The 14,331-nt window shown below is 39.5% G+C and overlaps 1 protein-coding gene across 4 annotated transcripts; it reads left to right on the top strand.

Annotated features, from left to right (window-relative positions):
- Window positions 1-4,497: 4,497 nt before the first annotated feature.
- Window positions 4,498-13,362, top strand: LOC111592082 (histidine decarboxylase). 4 transcript variants are annotated; one of them, XM_030223075.1, is made up of 9 exons: window positions 4,498-4,543; window positions 6,146-6,331; window positions 7,375-7,953; window positions 8,011-8,120; window positions 10,045-10,098; window positions 10,175-10,868; window positions 11,959-12,104; window positions 12,162-12,384; window positions 12,527-13,362. In XM_030223075.1, the coding sequence occupies exons 2-9, from the start codon at window positions 6,304-6,306 to the stop codon at window positions 13,129-13,131; spliced, it is 2,439 nt and encodes an 812-aa protein (XP_030078935.1). In that variant the 5' UTR covers window positions 4,498-4,543; window positions 6,146-6,303; the 3' UTR covers window positions 13,132-13,362. The 4 variants fall into 4 exon arrangements, with proteins under 4 accessions (XP_030078935.1, XP_030078933.1, XP_030078934.1 ...); XM_030223073.1 differs by lacking the exon at window positions 4,498-4,543 and adding an exon at window positions 5,774-5,849; XM_030223074.1 differs by lacking the exon at window positions 4,498-4,543 and adding an exon at window positions 5,808-5,871.
- The last annotated feature ends 969 nt before the right edge of the window (window positions 13,363-14,331 follow it).

Raw genomic sequence — 14,331 nt, 5'->3', positions numbered from 1 at the left:
GTCGATGAGGCAACGTCTCCAACAGCTGCCCCCCACCACTAACTACCTGCCAGAGGTTGCAACATCTGCAGCTAGAATCGGAAATGCAGCGCACATATATATATATACATATATATATATATATATCTAACATATATCTGTATAAAGTAAACAAAGCAAAAAACTCTTTGATAAATGCTTGGAAAACCTTGCCCAGGCAATCGCGTGCGTTGAAGCTTGACTGCGCTTTGCATTCAGTCAATTTTTCAAAACTCATATTGAGTACCGTTGCCCCCAGCCCCCTTGCACTTCTTTAACGATCAATTAAGCTGTTTTTCTCAGCCAAGGCTAACACTGCTGCCCCAACAGCAAAAATATCACCAGAATTATTTGCCAAGTGCAGCGAAACTTTTTTGCCTTTGTCTTTAGAGCTCTGATAATTATTATCATAATTATTTCAATGTGCTCAATTGTTGCATAATATTTATGAAAAAATATATATAATATATATATATATATATATATATGTATGTGTATGTGTGCATATATGTTTATATATTTTTATAGGGTTTTTAAGCCTTGAAAAGTAGAAATCAAATTTGAAGTTTGATTTTAGGCAATGTGAATTTGCTTAGAAAATATAATAAATATTTAAACAGACATAAATAATTGTTAAATATTGCAAAATTAATGATAAAAATTTATTATATGTACAAAATATATTTTCAAGCTTTAAATATTCATATAAAAAATAAAATAAAATTAGATTTATTTCTTTGCATTAAAAAAAAAATATATTTATATAAAAAATTTATATATAATTTTATTAAATTTTTTATAATTTTATATAATTTTGTATAATTTTATACATATACATTTTTTATTGTTGTATAATTGTTTATATATTTTTATAATTTAAAATATTTTTTAAAATTTATTTTCATGAAAATAAAATATTTTATAAAATTTTTTTTATGAAAATAAAATATTTTATAAAACTTATTTTCATGAAAATCAAATATATTTTAAAAAATGTAATTAAATTCGAAAAAAAATATATTAAAGTTAATTATTGAAATATGAAATATTTTTAAATATATTCAATTATTATATTTAATATACATATATTTAATAACTGCATGAGCATAATAATCTAAAACTCGGCTAACTCTATTGGAGCTAGTTTGATCTTTGGTAATATCTTCATATTCAGTTAAGTAAAAATGAATTTTACTTTGTTTCACAGAGTTTTACAATGGTTCGTTCAGAGACAAAGCTTCATTAATCGTTAACTTAATCAACAACAACAGCTGAATATGCAATACATAATTGAATAATGAAAAGGTGAAGGTTTCATATGAAACCATATCAAATTGAAAGTTAATTTTAGGATTCGCTATGCTCTTACTCAATGTATTTCGTTAAAGACGAATCGAAAAACAAGTCCTTAACATCAATTTGTAAATACATATATTAATTATGATGTAAGAGCATATCTGGCTGGCACTTACCTCTTATCGTGCTGGGCATGTTACATGCGTTCTTTGATCTCATCTAAAAGTACTTCATATAGATAAACAGTTAGACAGTTGAGCTGTAACTGTTAAGATTGCAATAAAAATTCACAAGCCAATCCAGTTTCGATAACATTTCGGGGGCACATGTCAATGTTATCGATAACGATGGCACTTAATTAGTTCAATGCGAACCAGTTCACGATCAACGCACACGAGAGCAAACAGTTTTCAAACGGTAAATTAGCCGAAGTGGGCGCGATTCGCTGATTGGCTGGCGCACGAGAGAGCGAGCAGGAGTGAGAGAGAGAGAGACAGAGAGCGCGCGAGAGTGCAGGGCCAAGAACAGCGCAACACAAGTGGACGCGCTGGACTGGACGTGTGGACAAACGTTCGAACACTAAACGGCCAGGAATTCAAATACGAATCCGGAGTCTCCAGCGCGGACTCATCTGCCAGCAGCTCGAAACCTGTGCGGAAGGCGGGCCGAACGGCCAAACGCGCATCGGGCCTCGCGATCAGCTTCAGTTGCAATTCGAAGAAAGGAGAAAGGAGTTTGCCAGCAGCAGCAACAGTCGGGCTCTGTTACTGTCTCAGCATCAGCCACCCCGCCTGGCCTACCTGTCTGCCACACACACACACACACATACGCACACACACGCATACGAAGAAGAATTCCCGCTAATTAAATACATGATCATCACTCAAAAATACACCCCAGCAACACGAAAGTTACAAGAGTCATTCGCGTATTTCATCAGAGTCGGAATCAAACGATTCGAGATGAGCGCGTGACACGATAAGTCGAGTTGATAGATTTGCTCAATGGCATAAGTAAGCTTTACACTGTTGGCATCGTGTCACGACCTATCGCATAGCTACCATCTCTAGAAAGCCAGCGTCCGCTTTGGAATCAAAATTGTTGTTGGAGCCCGTGACGTTACGTTGGGGGCCGCGTCATCAAAGCCGTGCAGCGCAGCAGGCTCCAGCTGCAGCTACATACACACACACACACACACACACTCACATTTATGCAAACATACAAAAAAAGCGCACCTTTAACTTTAATCGTTAAATAAACAGGAAGACTTCTACAGCAAACACTCACTCACACATAAACACACACACAGCCAGACAAGCACGCTCACAGCGAAAGAAAACTTATCACAAGTCGGTAGCAGCAGCGCAGAAGAAAGAAAAAAATGAAATAAAACAGGTTGAGAAGTACCGCTAAGCGGGAAGAAACAGCAGCAGCAGCAACGGCCGCTGCCGCTGCCTCTGTCTCTGTCAGCAGCGTCAGAGCAACAAGCCCCACAAGCAAAAAGGTCAACGAACGTTCTTAGCGAAGAAGAATGGAATCAAAACACAAAAACACAAAAAACTGAGCAAGAAAGAGCGCAAGAAATTACGGAGAGAGCGCAACAGTCAACCGCCATTGGCGGGCGAACCAAAGAGCGCAAAGAAAGTACGCGCAGAGAAAGCATGATCGTCGCACAACTTAAGAGAGTGCAGATGCTAAGAGACACAGAGAGAGTGAGAGCGCGTGAGAGCGAACAGTCAAAAAATTTATGCGGTATGCATTTTGAAAAGTATTTTGATGAAAATAACCTGAACGCAAATGTATTTTTAGCAAGAATTTCTGAAACGTAGCTGCTAAACAAAAGTGCATTAAAAGCTGCGGTCGCACTGGCTGACAGAGCGACCGAGACAGCGTTATGGAGAGCGGTTAAGCGTTGTAACTGTCTCGAGAAAGCCAAAAGAAACTGAAATTCTTGTTATATTGCTCAATATTTGGTAATACACACGCACACAATTAAAACGAACACATACAGACGTGCAAAAGCCATTGAATGTAGCGGTATATTGACGAAATTTCTGAGACGAGCCACAAGCAAAGCTCATTGACCTCCAGCAGCCGTCGACGTCGCCGTCGCTGTAGCCGTTGTAACTGTGTAATAAGCTTTTGGAACAGTGCGCGGAGGTCGGTAACAGCTGCAGGGGCTAGAAGTCTGTTTTATGTATTGTTGGTGGGTTTTTTTTTTGGTTTTTGTATTTGATTTCTTCCGTTCGCTGACGACTCGAGCTTCGAGCAATTCAACAGATTTTTATGTCTTCCTGTACAGCATAAAGCGTTGACTCAATTTAAAAAAAAAACAACAAAAAATTAAGACCAAAGATGCTTATGCAATTGGCTGTGTGTCTTTAGCAATTTATTTCGCGCTCGCTCGCTCTCTTAGCCGATAAGCCTAATGCCGACATTGTTATTGGTCAAGGCGAAATCTGTCCGAGACTTGAGAGTTTTGTCCAAGCACTTAAGCAAATAGCTGCGGACTCAAATTGCCTGCAACATTGATCCCGTTTCACTGTGCGTGTGCTCTGTGTGTGTGTGTGTGGGTAAGTTCTGTGTGCGCCCTACGCCGATTGGTCAATTGCTTGCTTAGGGCTTCCCTAGGCGAACAGCTGCCATTGGCTGTTTGCTGTTGTGCTCTCCTTTTCGACGTCCTTTCGGTGTGCCTGTTGCTGGCTTCAATACTCTTCGTTAAGAGAGTCGTTGCTATTTAAGGTATAAATTGGCAAACAGCATTTAAATTAGTGAGGTATTTAAATAACTTTGCTTTGTTTTATATATAATAAAGTAAAAATCTCTTGTTTCAATTGACTTACTAAGTAATAAAATACTAATAAAAAATATAATATATAATTATAATATTAAATTATTGTATTATATCATATAGAATTTTTATATATGGTTAGCAATTTTTTATCTTAAAACTTATTTATTTAAATATTAAAAGCTTTTACTAGTTTGAGTAAAATTTGCATAGAGCAAACAAAATTCGACTTGACTTGAACTATATATATTTTCTCCAATACACTTGCGCATTTGGCAGCAACAATTACTTTCATTCACAGAAATTATTTGAATGAATTTTATGCGACAGGACGAAGCAGGGTATAAATAGAGCTCGTCCTGTCTAAAAGTTTCCAGTTCCTAACTGTTTCTGGACTAGAACGCAAGTGCTTATATAATTAAACGTGTGTGTTAACTGGTAAATATAAGAAATATTGAACAAAAATGTTAAGTGAAATTAAACCGTGTTGCTCAGTCTTAAGGTTTTTCATAAAATTGTTTTTATATTTTATAAAATATTTTTTAGATAAATAAATGTGCAAAAAAATTGTAATATATATGTATGTACACAATTATAATTAATATATTTAATTCTTAGATAAGCTAGATTGTTTTGCAATAAGGTAATAGTTAACTTGTCTAATATATAAGAACAATTATTCGAAAATAATTTTTCAAAATATATGAAAATTAAGAAACAGGAAAATATATATACATACATATATATAAGCATTTATGAATATATAATTAAATTCAATATATTTAGTTTTAAAATAAACCACTTTTCTTCATATTAAAATATAAAAAAAAATATATATATTATTATATATTTTTTTAAGAAATAAATTTCATTTTTATGTTTATTTTTATAAATAAATTAAAATGTGTTACATTTTTAAGTTTAAAAAAATGATAATATTAAAAGTGTTAAATATTGCATTTAAAAACTATTTTGCTTTAATCTTTTCTTAATAATATTTTGGCATTATATTTATTATATTTTGTTTAAAACAATTTTCAAACAAAACAAATTGTGTATAAAATGTTTTCCAATTTTTGCAACAATGAAAATCTTAAATGCTACATTAGAATCACAAAACCAACATTAAATATGTAAAAAAAAAACGAAAATATTTTATTATTTAGTTTTTTTTTTTTTTCTAATTAAAAAAGTGTTAGGTGTAATTCTATGAAAAAACATGTTTGTAATTTATATTGTTATGGACTAAAGAGATTTCAGTTTTTGTTGGCTTATTTTAATTAATTGTGAATGCATGACAAAATGCAGTTCAATCAATTTGAGAGCAGGTGCATATAGTATAGGGGGACAATGTCTGCGATCGACAAAGATAGCTGGTAAATTGACAGCATTTTGAAACAATAGAATGAAATACCAGCATAAACAATTAAAGAGAGCTCAACATTTAAACGGAATTTTGTTGGCGAATCGTTCGGCTGCGATCGATGCCATGTTTGAATGGACCACAATTACAGTGCGGTCGGACAATCTGTTAACACACCAGCTACAGCTACAAAATTGTTGTCATTATAATTATTGTTGTTGCAATATTTATTTAACTTTATTGGCGTGCCATCCCCGGCCGGCTATAAAAGTCGCCTGCGCCGAGCGTTCAATTCACACAGTTAACCAAATTCTCAAACCAAATATTTGTGCTGGCATCATTAAAACCCTTTTTTCTGACGACGACCTGTGGCTCAATGAGGTTAATACGAACCACCCTAACGGTAGTTGGATGACGTTTTTACAGCTGGCCACGTTTCCCAGGGAAAAACACATTTTCGTTTCGTTCCATTCATTTCGCATTTTCATTTCCAATTAGACTGAAGCCCCACAAGCACGCGGCGGCTAACGTCCAAGTTGCTATTTTTCTACGTCTTTTTTTTTTTTTGAACACTTTCAGTCAGCGGTCGACGTTCCAATTTGCCATTTGAATTTGACACACAAAAAAACGAGTAAAAAACGAGTTAACTAAATCCAGAAAAAAAACTCTTTCTACAGATAATGGCGCCCATGTAGCCCCTACGATTAGAGCAGTTATCCAAAGAAGAGGCCCACAGCTAGCGAACGGAAGCAAGCTAATACCCAGTGATATTTACTAGCTGCAAAACAGTTAACACCCACGCACTCACACACACTCTTGCAGTCGCCAGCGCACCATGGACTTTAAGGAGTATCGTCAAAGGGGTAAGTCAAGTCCATAAAACGCACAGCGGCAGCTCAGATACAATTGTATCTCATTTAATTTGATTTGCATGCGTGCATGTATGTATATGTGTGCGTGTGTGTTGGTTCCACTACTAAAAGGATTTCACATTTGTCCTTAGCCATTTGGCCAGTTCAATATAATAAAACTCAGCTCGTTTATCTTGATTCAAAAAGCTTTCAGTTTGCTTAAATTATTTTGCCCTTTTTTCACAATCATTTTCCAGGCGAATTTTATAAGCTTTTGCTATAGCTTATATATGTTTATTTATTTTATATATATTTATATATCTTATATATTTTACTAATATTAATATAAATATTTAAATAATATTTATTTTACAATTTACTCTAGCTAAAAGTGGATTTTTTATTTTATTATTAAAATTATTTATTTGATTAAAAATTCAATTATTAAATTACAAAATTAGTCTAATAATTAGTAAAAATGTAGAAATATTAAATTATATAAAAAAATAATATTGCTTAATTTTTTTTTTTTAATTTTTATATTTCTTAGCATAAAATGTAAGCAACGTTTAATGTTTCTTAGCTATAAAAGCAATATTTTTTAGTTAATTATTATCTATTTTATGATGCTATTTTATATAAATATAAATATTATATTAAATGAATAAATTATTTATTATATATAATATATTTCTTTTTTTGACTAATTTATTGTTTTAAATAATTAACATTTTTTTTAAAACAATTCACATTTCTTTTTCAGTTAATTATTTTTTAGTTTTAAAAATGAAAAATGATTTTTTTTTCTATTTGAAGCTTTTTAACTAATTTTTTTAAATGTATTTATTTTATGTTAATTCAGTGATAGATAAATTTAGAATTTAAATTTTTTTAATTTTTAATTTAATCAATTTTAATTAATTTAAATTTAGTTTTTTAATTTTCTAAAATAATTTTAATATGAATCTAAAACTTTCTTGTAAATTTTAAAAAATTCCTAAATCCATTTAAAATTTGTTAACTTTAAGCAAATATTATTAATGTTTGGCTTGCAGGCAAGGAGATGGTAGACTATATAGCGGACTACTTGGAGAACATACGGGAGCGTCGCGTCTTTCCAGATGTGAGTCCCGGCTATATGCGGCAGCTGCTGCCGGAGTCGGCGCCCGTGGATGGGGAGCCGTGGCCAAAGATCTTTGGGGACGTGGAGCACATCGTGATGCCAGGCGTGACCCACTGGCAGTCGCCGCATATGCATGGCTACTTTCCAGCCCTCAACTCGATGCCCTCGCTGCTGGGCGACATGCTGGCAGACGCAATCAACTGCCTGGGCTTCACCTGGGCCAGCTCGCCGGCTTGCACGGAGCTGGAGATCGTGGTGATGAACTGGCTGGGCAAGATGATTGGACTGCCCGATGAGTTTCTGCACTTGAGCAACAATTGCAAGGGCGGCGGAGTGCTGCAGACGACGTCCAGTGAGGCGACGCTGGTCTGCCTGCTCGCTGGCCGCACTCGAGCCATCCAGCGCTTCCATGAGCGCAATCCCGGCTACCAGGATGCGGAGATAAATGCCCGCCTCGTGGCCTACTGCTCGGATCAGGCGCACTCGAGCGTGGAGAAGGCCGCCCTGATTGGTGAGTTCGCAGCAGATACGTAAGCCGCTTAAGTCTAACGCCCACCCGCCCACGCAGGACTCGTGCGTATGCGCTACATCGAGGCTGACGAGCAGCTGGCCATGCGGGGCAAACTGTTGCGCGAGGCCATCGAGGACGACATTAAGCAGGGCCTGGTCCCATTCTGGGTGAGTTCTGTCGTCTCTTGTCTTGTCTTGTTTTCAGCTTGTCAAAACTAATTGGCCGTCGTCGTCGTCGCATTGTGTAATTAGGCGCTGAGTGGATTTGTGGCCAGCAGCAGCTGCGTCTCACTCTCTGTTTCCTCGCCCTCTGCCTCCCTCTCTCTCTCTCTAGATTTCTCTAGCTGCTTCTCTGATTCCCATCGGAGCTAATTAATATGCGTCAGTGCCTCTGCAGCCGATTGCTCAGCTTAGCTATTTGCTTAACTGTTCTCTTGTGGTTAGCCTTCGTAAACGTTTCACTGGCAGCTGCAAATACTTTTCATTTTATGTAGAACTTGATTTTAATTTGTAATAATCTAGTTTTTTATAAGCTTGAATGTTTTCTTCTTTATTCCTTAAGTTTATATTTCAATGCTTTTCCCACATTCTTTGAAACTTAATTTTAGAGCTTTTGTAAACGTTTTACTGGCTGCAAAAAGCCTTGCAGCAACACGCTCAAGCGCAGCTTAAAGCTCTTGAGCTACACTCTATGTTAGCTGAAAGTGCAATGTTAACTCTATGTTAAATAACATTTTGCACTTAACAGGCTACAGCAACGCAGCTGCTGCCCCTCAAGGCTATGCAACAAATTTCGTAAAATAATTTTTCTGTACAGTTTCAATGGGAATTTCCAATAGATACACATTTTTCGATACAGGGTTCAAACTTAGATTTAAAGACTATATCCTTAGTACTTAAGGCGTATGCTGTGCTGAGAGAAGGACTTACATATTTATGGATAAGCAATCTGATACTCTAGTTTTCCAGGTTTATATCCTTGGCATCGCATAACCAAGCATATGATATTTGACTGGAAACCATTGTTGGGGGATGCGTCTAACGTGTGCTGAATGAAAATCTTTGCTAATTTAATCTCTTAGGTTTCCAGGACTTTATAAATGGCATAATTTAATGAAGACGCCATCGAACCGACACAGCTGCTATATATTTTCATTATATCATTTCGATCTGTGCATGCCATGTTAGGCGACATGAAATCAAGAGCAGAGATAAAATATTTAAATATTTAAGTCTGATATTAAATCATTTAGTTAAGTGAAGATCTACAAGTCAATAACAATTTATTACTCCTAGACAATTAACTTTTTAGTTCATCCTATTCTGGCATAGCTCTTACATTTTTCATAAATTCCAAGTAATAATTTTCGTCATACTATTACTATATAAAATTCTGTTATAAAACATTTTCAGCTTAAGCAATTAAAACTAAGAAAAGAAGCTAAAAAAAGCTTTGCATGCTTTTTAAAAGCTTCATTAGCTGCCTTTTAAAAAGCTTTAGAGTCAGCTTGTTAAGAAGCTTTATAAGCTGCCTTTTAAAAAGCTTTAGACTCAGCTTGTTAAGAAGCTTTATAAGCTGCCTTTTAAAAAGTTTTAGACTCTGTATAAGTCAGTATAAAGCTTTCTTTAATGAAGCTTCTGAAGTGCCTCAGACTATAGCTTCTACAAATCTTTCTTGGGAAACATTTTCTGCTTAAAAACTTAAAACAAAACAAGCTTTTCAAAAAGCTATCAAAAAGTTTTATATTAAGCATTCCAAAAGCTTTATAAGCAGCTTTAAGCACATTATTCCATATAAAGCTGCCTTTAAAAAAACCTTTTGAAGTGACAGACTACAGCTTCTAAAAATCTAAAATTTTTTGCTGACAAAAATGAAAGAAAATAAGCTTTTCATAAAGCTTTCCAAGAAGCTTTATATGAAACGTTCTAGGCAGCTTTATAAGCAGCTTTCTGAACAGCTTTAGAGACAGTATTCCCCAGAAAGCTTACTCAAACTACAGTTTCTACAAAGCTTTCTTTGGCTTCTCATTCACATTCAGCTTTAAGACTTTGCCTAATTTAGCTCTACTAACAATGTCTTATCTACACATAGGTCTGTGCTACGCTGGGCACCACAGGCAGCTGCAGCTTTGACAATCTGGATGAGGTCTGTACAGGAATAAATCCATCCATATGGAGTCAAGCTTAACTTGAGTTGTGAATTTTGGAATTTTCGTTCTTAGGTTGGCATCGTGTGCCGCGAGTACAATTTGTGGCTGCACGTGGATGCGGCCTATGCGGGCAGCGCGTTCATCTGCCCTGAGTTTCGCACCTGGCTGCGCGGCATCGAGCGCGTGGACTCGATTGCCTTCAATCCCTCCAAGTGGCTGATGGTGCACTTCGATGCGACGGCGATGTGGGTGCGCGATAGCACCGCAGTGCATCGCACGTTCAACGTGGAGCCGCTGTATCTGCAGCACGAGAACTCCGGCGTCGCTGTCGACTTCATGCACTGGCAGATACCGCTGAGTCGGCGCTTTCGGGCGCTCAAAGTGTGGTTTGTGCTGCGCTCGTTTGGCATCAAGGGTCTGCAGCGCCACATCAGGGAAGGCGTGCGTCTGGCGCAGAAACTCGAGGCTTTGGTGCTGGCCGATCATCGCTTCGAGCTGCCGGCCAAGCGGCATCTGGGCCTGGTCGTCTTTCGCATACGCGGCGAGAACGAGATCACCGAACGGCTGCTCAAGCGCCTCAACTATCGCGGCAACCAGCACTGCGTGCCGTCCTCGCTGAAGGGCCAGTATGTCATACGCTTCACGATCACCTCGACGCACACGACGCTGGATGACATTGTCAAGGATTGGATGGAGATCAAGCAGGTGGCCTCGCTGGTGCTCGACGAGATGAACATCACCATTTCGAATCGCGTCTATCTCAAGGGTAAACACTGGGCACTGCCAAACTACTGACACCTGCGCCCTTCCCACCTTCGTTTCGTTCTGCTTTTCATTTGTTTTTGTTTTTCGTTTTGTTTTATGTTTATTGTGTTTGCTTGTTGCTTTGAATTGTTTGTTTGTTGTGTTTAGCATAAAACACTTTGATCCACCCAAGACGCAGTATTTTATTTTGCTTGCAGCGGGTACTAAAGATACGCAATGTAGCTTTCATGAGTTGAAGATACAAAAGTATCTCTGTGTGTGTAAGTAAGACAGCTCGAAAAGTTCTGCCAAATATGGATTATATATAGAAAAGTATCTATGCAATTAGTTACTTATTAAGAAAGTATCTGACAGATAGAAATATTATTGAGATAGATCGATTGTATACATATAAGACAGTTTCAGTTATAGATATTTCTAGCTAAGTTAAAAAAGTATCTAGAAAAGCATACAGAAGCCTTAAGAATTAGCTGTTTATATAGTGAAGTTAAAGAGTATCTTTATAAAGAAATATGAGCTTAAAGTTACTTTTTTGAATAATCTCTCAGTTGAAATAGTTTTGTTAAGTTTTTAAAGATATAAAAGTATCTTTAGCTTAAATGCAGCTGCATTAAAATATTAGATTAGAAAATTTGTCTGTTTAGATTATTTTCTGTAAACAAATCCATCTATAAGATACAAAAGTATCTAAAAGTTAAATAGCATTTCAAGTGCACAGTAAAGAAACATTAAAAAAAGTTAAAGCTGATTTTGAAAGCCACAGTTGGATTTTCAAGTTACGTATCTGTGAAATCTAAGGCTTAAAAGTATTTTAAAGATACACAACTATTAGAAACTAAAGCTTATCTAACAGATATATGCGTGCATAAATATATAAAGCTTGCTAAACTAATCAATTAACTGCAATGCTCAAATGTATCTGTAAGATACAAAAGTATCTACAAGTCAAACTACAACTCTTAGGAAACTGTGAATAGCTTTTTGCAGTAAATTTCGTTCTGTGCCGCTCAAGCTAAACTTAAAATTAGCAATTTTCATAAAATTATTCCATAAACTCTTAGCTTATTCAACTTAACTCTCTCAACTCTTAGACACCAAAGAGAAGAGCGAAGCATTTGGCTCCAGCCTGTTGCTGTCGAACTCGCCGCTGTCGCCGAAGGTCGTCAATGGCTCCTTTGCGGCCATCTTCGATGCTGATGAATTTCTGGCCAAGACCTATGCGGGCATACGCATAGCGGTAAGTTCGATGCCGGCGCCACTTAACGTGCCTTGCCTAAGCTTCAAAGTCTTACAGCATCAGGAATCACCGTCGACGCGTCGTCGCGTGCGCGGCATACTCATGTCCGGCAAGCAGTTCTCGCTGGACTCCCACATGGATGTGGCCGTGGTGCGCACCACGCTGGACGCCAACAATTGCGACGAGGCCAACGACGCCGGCCAGAGTGGCCAGGCCGCACAGCTGGCCGGGCAGGCGAGCATACGCGAGGATGTGGACAACGAGGAGTCCGCCGCGGAAGGTATGAAGCGCAGGTAGCGTAGTCGCCAGTTTAGTGCTATTGCCAGTGCCAGTGCCAGTGCTCGCTTTGCTTGATAAGCCAATCGAATGTGCCGTCTTCTACTTCAATTTCTTGTTATTGATCTTTTGCCATTCTCGTCCAGAAACTGAGCTGCTGGAGCTGTGCCAGCGTAGCGGCAGCCACCAAAGCGGCAACCATCCAACAAGCCAGTCCAGCAGCTATAGCCACAACTACAATCACAATCACAATGCCACGCCCGCCAATCACTTTCGTCCCATTGCCTTGTACACGCCGCAGTGTGGCCAGCCGCTTGGGCTCATCGTGGACGGCGCCTGTCATATGTATCATGGCAAGCGCTTTCTGGAGCCCGTCAGCAGTCTCATCGACAACAGTTCCTTTACCAGCAGCATCAACCATATGCCCACGCCCATTACGACGCCGACGGAGCCGGGCGGCGAGAACAACGACTGGCCGGCGCTGACGTTTAGCCAGCTGCTGCTGGAACGCTATGGCAGCTCGTCGTCGCGCTCGCCGGACGCCTCATCCACGGACAGCAGCAGCCTCAGCCTGGCTGCCGCCGTCACGCCCACGCTCAGTCGCCTCAGCAGCCTCAACGATCTGGCCTCCCCGCTGCTCGGCTCCTTTGCATCGCAGTCGCAGCCGCTACATTCCGCATTGGGCGCATCCAGATTCAGTGACTCGGATGCAACAATTTGCTCAGCTGCCTCATCGCTGGAGTCCCTATAATATAAATGCTATATATACACACACACACCTCTTAATATATATATATATATATATAATATCTACTCGTATTCGAATGAACGATCCTTCACTGCTGTGCAATCAATAATGTTACCTATCGTACCAATTCGCGTCTATATATAAATACATGTAACTGTATCTATCGAGAGCGGCCCAAATGTAGTCCCATGTATTATAAATGTATTGTGAAATGTTGCAAATCTAAATTCAATATTAGCCCATACTAACTATATATATATATATACATATATTCCTATATAACACTTCGCGCTCTCTTGCTATATATATTCGATGTTCTATATGCGATATCTGTACATTTATTTTACTCCTCAATGTGATTAAATTTCAGCGTTAAAGTTAAACAAAAAAAGGTCGAAGAATGTCAGATTTGGTATCTCGAAGATACATGTGGTATCTGGTTGCGAACCAGCTCAAAATTTACGACAAAGGACGAGGTAGTGAGAGCTGACCGTGAAAACAAGCAAAAAGGAGAGAGAGCAAGCCGGGAGGCAGGGACGGAGAAAGGCAACGCACAGGCAGAGAGAGGCAGAGGCAGAGGCAGAGGGAGAGGGAGAGGCAGGGGCAGGGGGAGGGGCACGGGGAAAGGCAGAGGCAGAGGCGGAGGCACAGGCACAGGCACAGGCAGAGGCAGAGGCAGAGGCAGAGGCAGAGGCAGAGGCAGAGGCACAGGCACAGGCACAGGGGGGGGAGGCAGAGGCAGAGGCAGAGGCAGAGGCAGAGGCAGAGCCAGAGGCAGAGGCAGAGGCAGAGGCAGAGGCAGAGGCAGAGGCACAGGCACAGGCACAGGCACAGGGGGGGGAGGCAGAGGCAGAGGCAGAGGCAGAGGCGGAGGGAGAGGCAGAGGCAGAGGCAGAGGCACAGGCACAGGCACAGGGGGGGGAGGCAGAGGCAGAGGCAGAGGCAGAAGCACAGGGGCACAGGGGCAGGCAGGCACAGGGGGGGAGGCAGAGGCAGAGGCAGAGGCAGAGGCACAGGCACAGGCACAGGCACAGGGGGGGGAGGCAGAGGCAGAGGCAGAGGCAGAGGCGGAGGGAGAGGCAGAGGCAGAGGCAGAGGCACAGGCACAGGCACAGGGGGGGGAGGCAGAGGCAGAGGCAGAGGCAGAAGCACAGGGGCACAGGGGCAGGCAGGCACAGGGGGGGAGGCAGAGGCAGAGGCAGA

The sequence above is a fragment of the Drosophila hydei genome, unplaced genomic scaffold (genome assembly GCF_003285905.1).
Source record: "Drosophila hydei strain 15085-1641.00,03,60 unplaced genomic scaffold, DhydRS2 tig00000108-arrow-arrow-pilon, whole genome shotgun sequence".
Lineage (NCBI taxonomy): Eukaryota > Metazoa > Arthropoda > Insecta > Diptera > Drosophilidae > Drosophila > Drosophila hydei.
This window is presented reverse-complemented; position numbering and strand designations above follow the sequence as displayed.

Coding starts and splice junctions, on each gene's coding strand:
- LOC111592082 (XM_030223075.1), top strand. CDS start 6,304: ATGGACTTTAAGGAGTATCGTCAAAGGG. Junction 10,099..10,174: donor GCTTTGACAATCTGGATGAG/GTCTGTACAGGA, acceptor TTTCGTTCTTAG/GTTGGCATCGTGTGCCGCGA. Junction 10,869..11,958: donor GAATCGCGTCTATCTCAAGG/GTAAACACTGGG, acceptor CTCAACTCTTAG/ACACCAAAGAGAAGAGCGAA.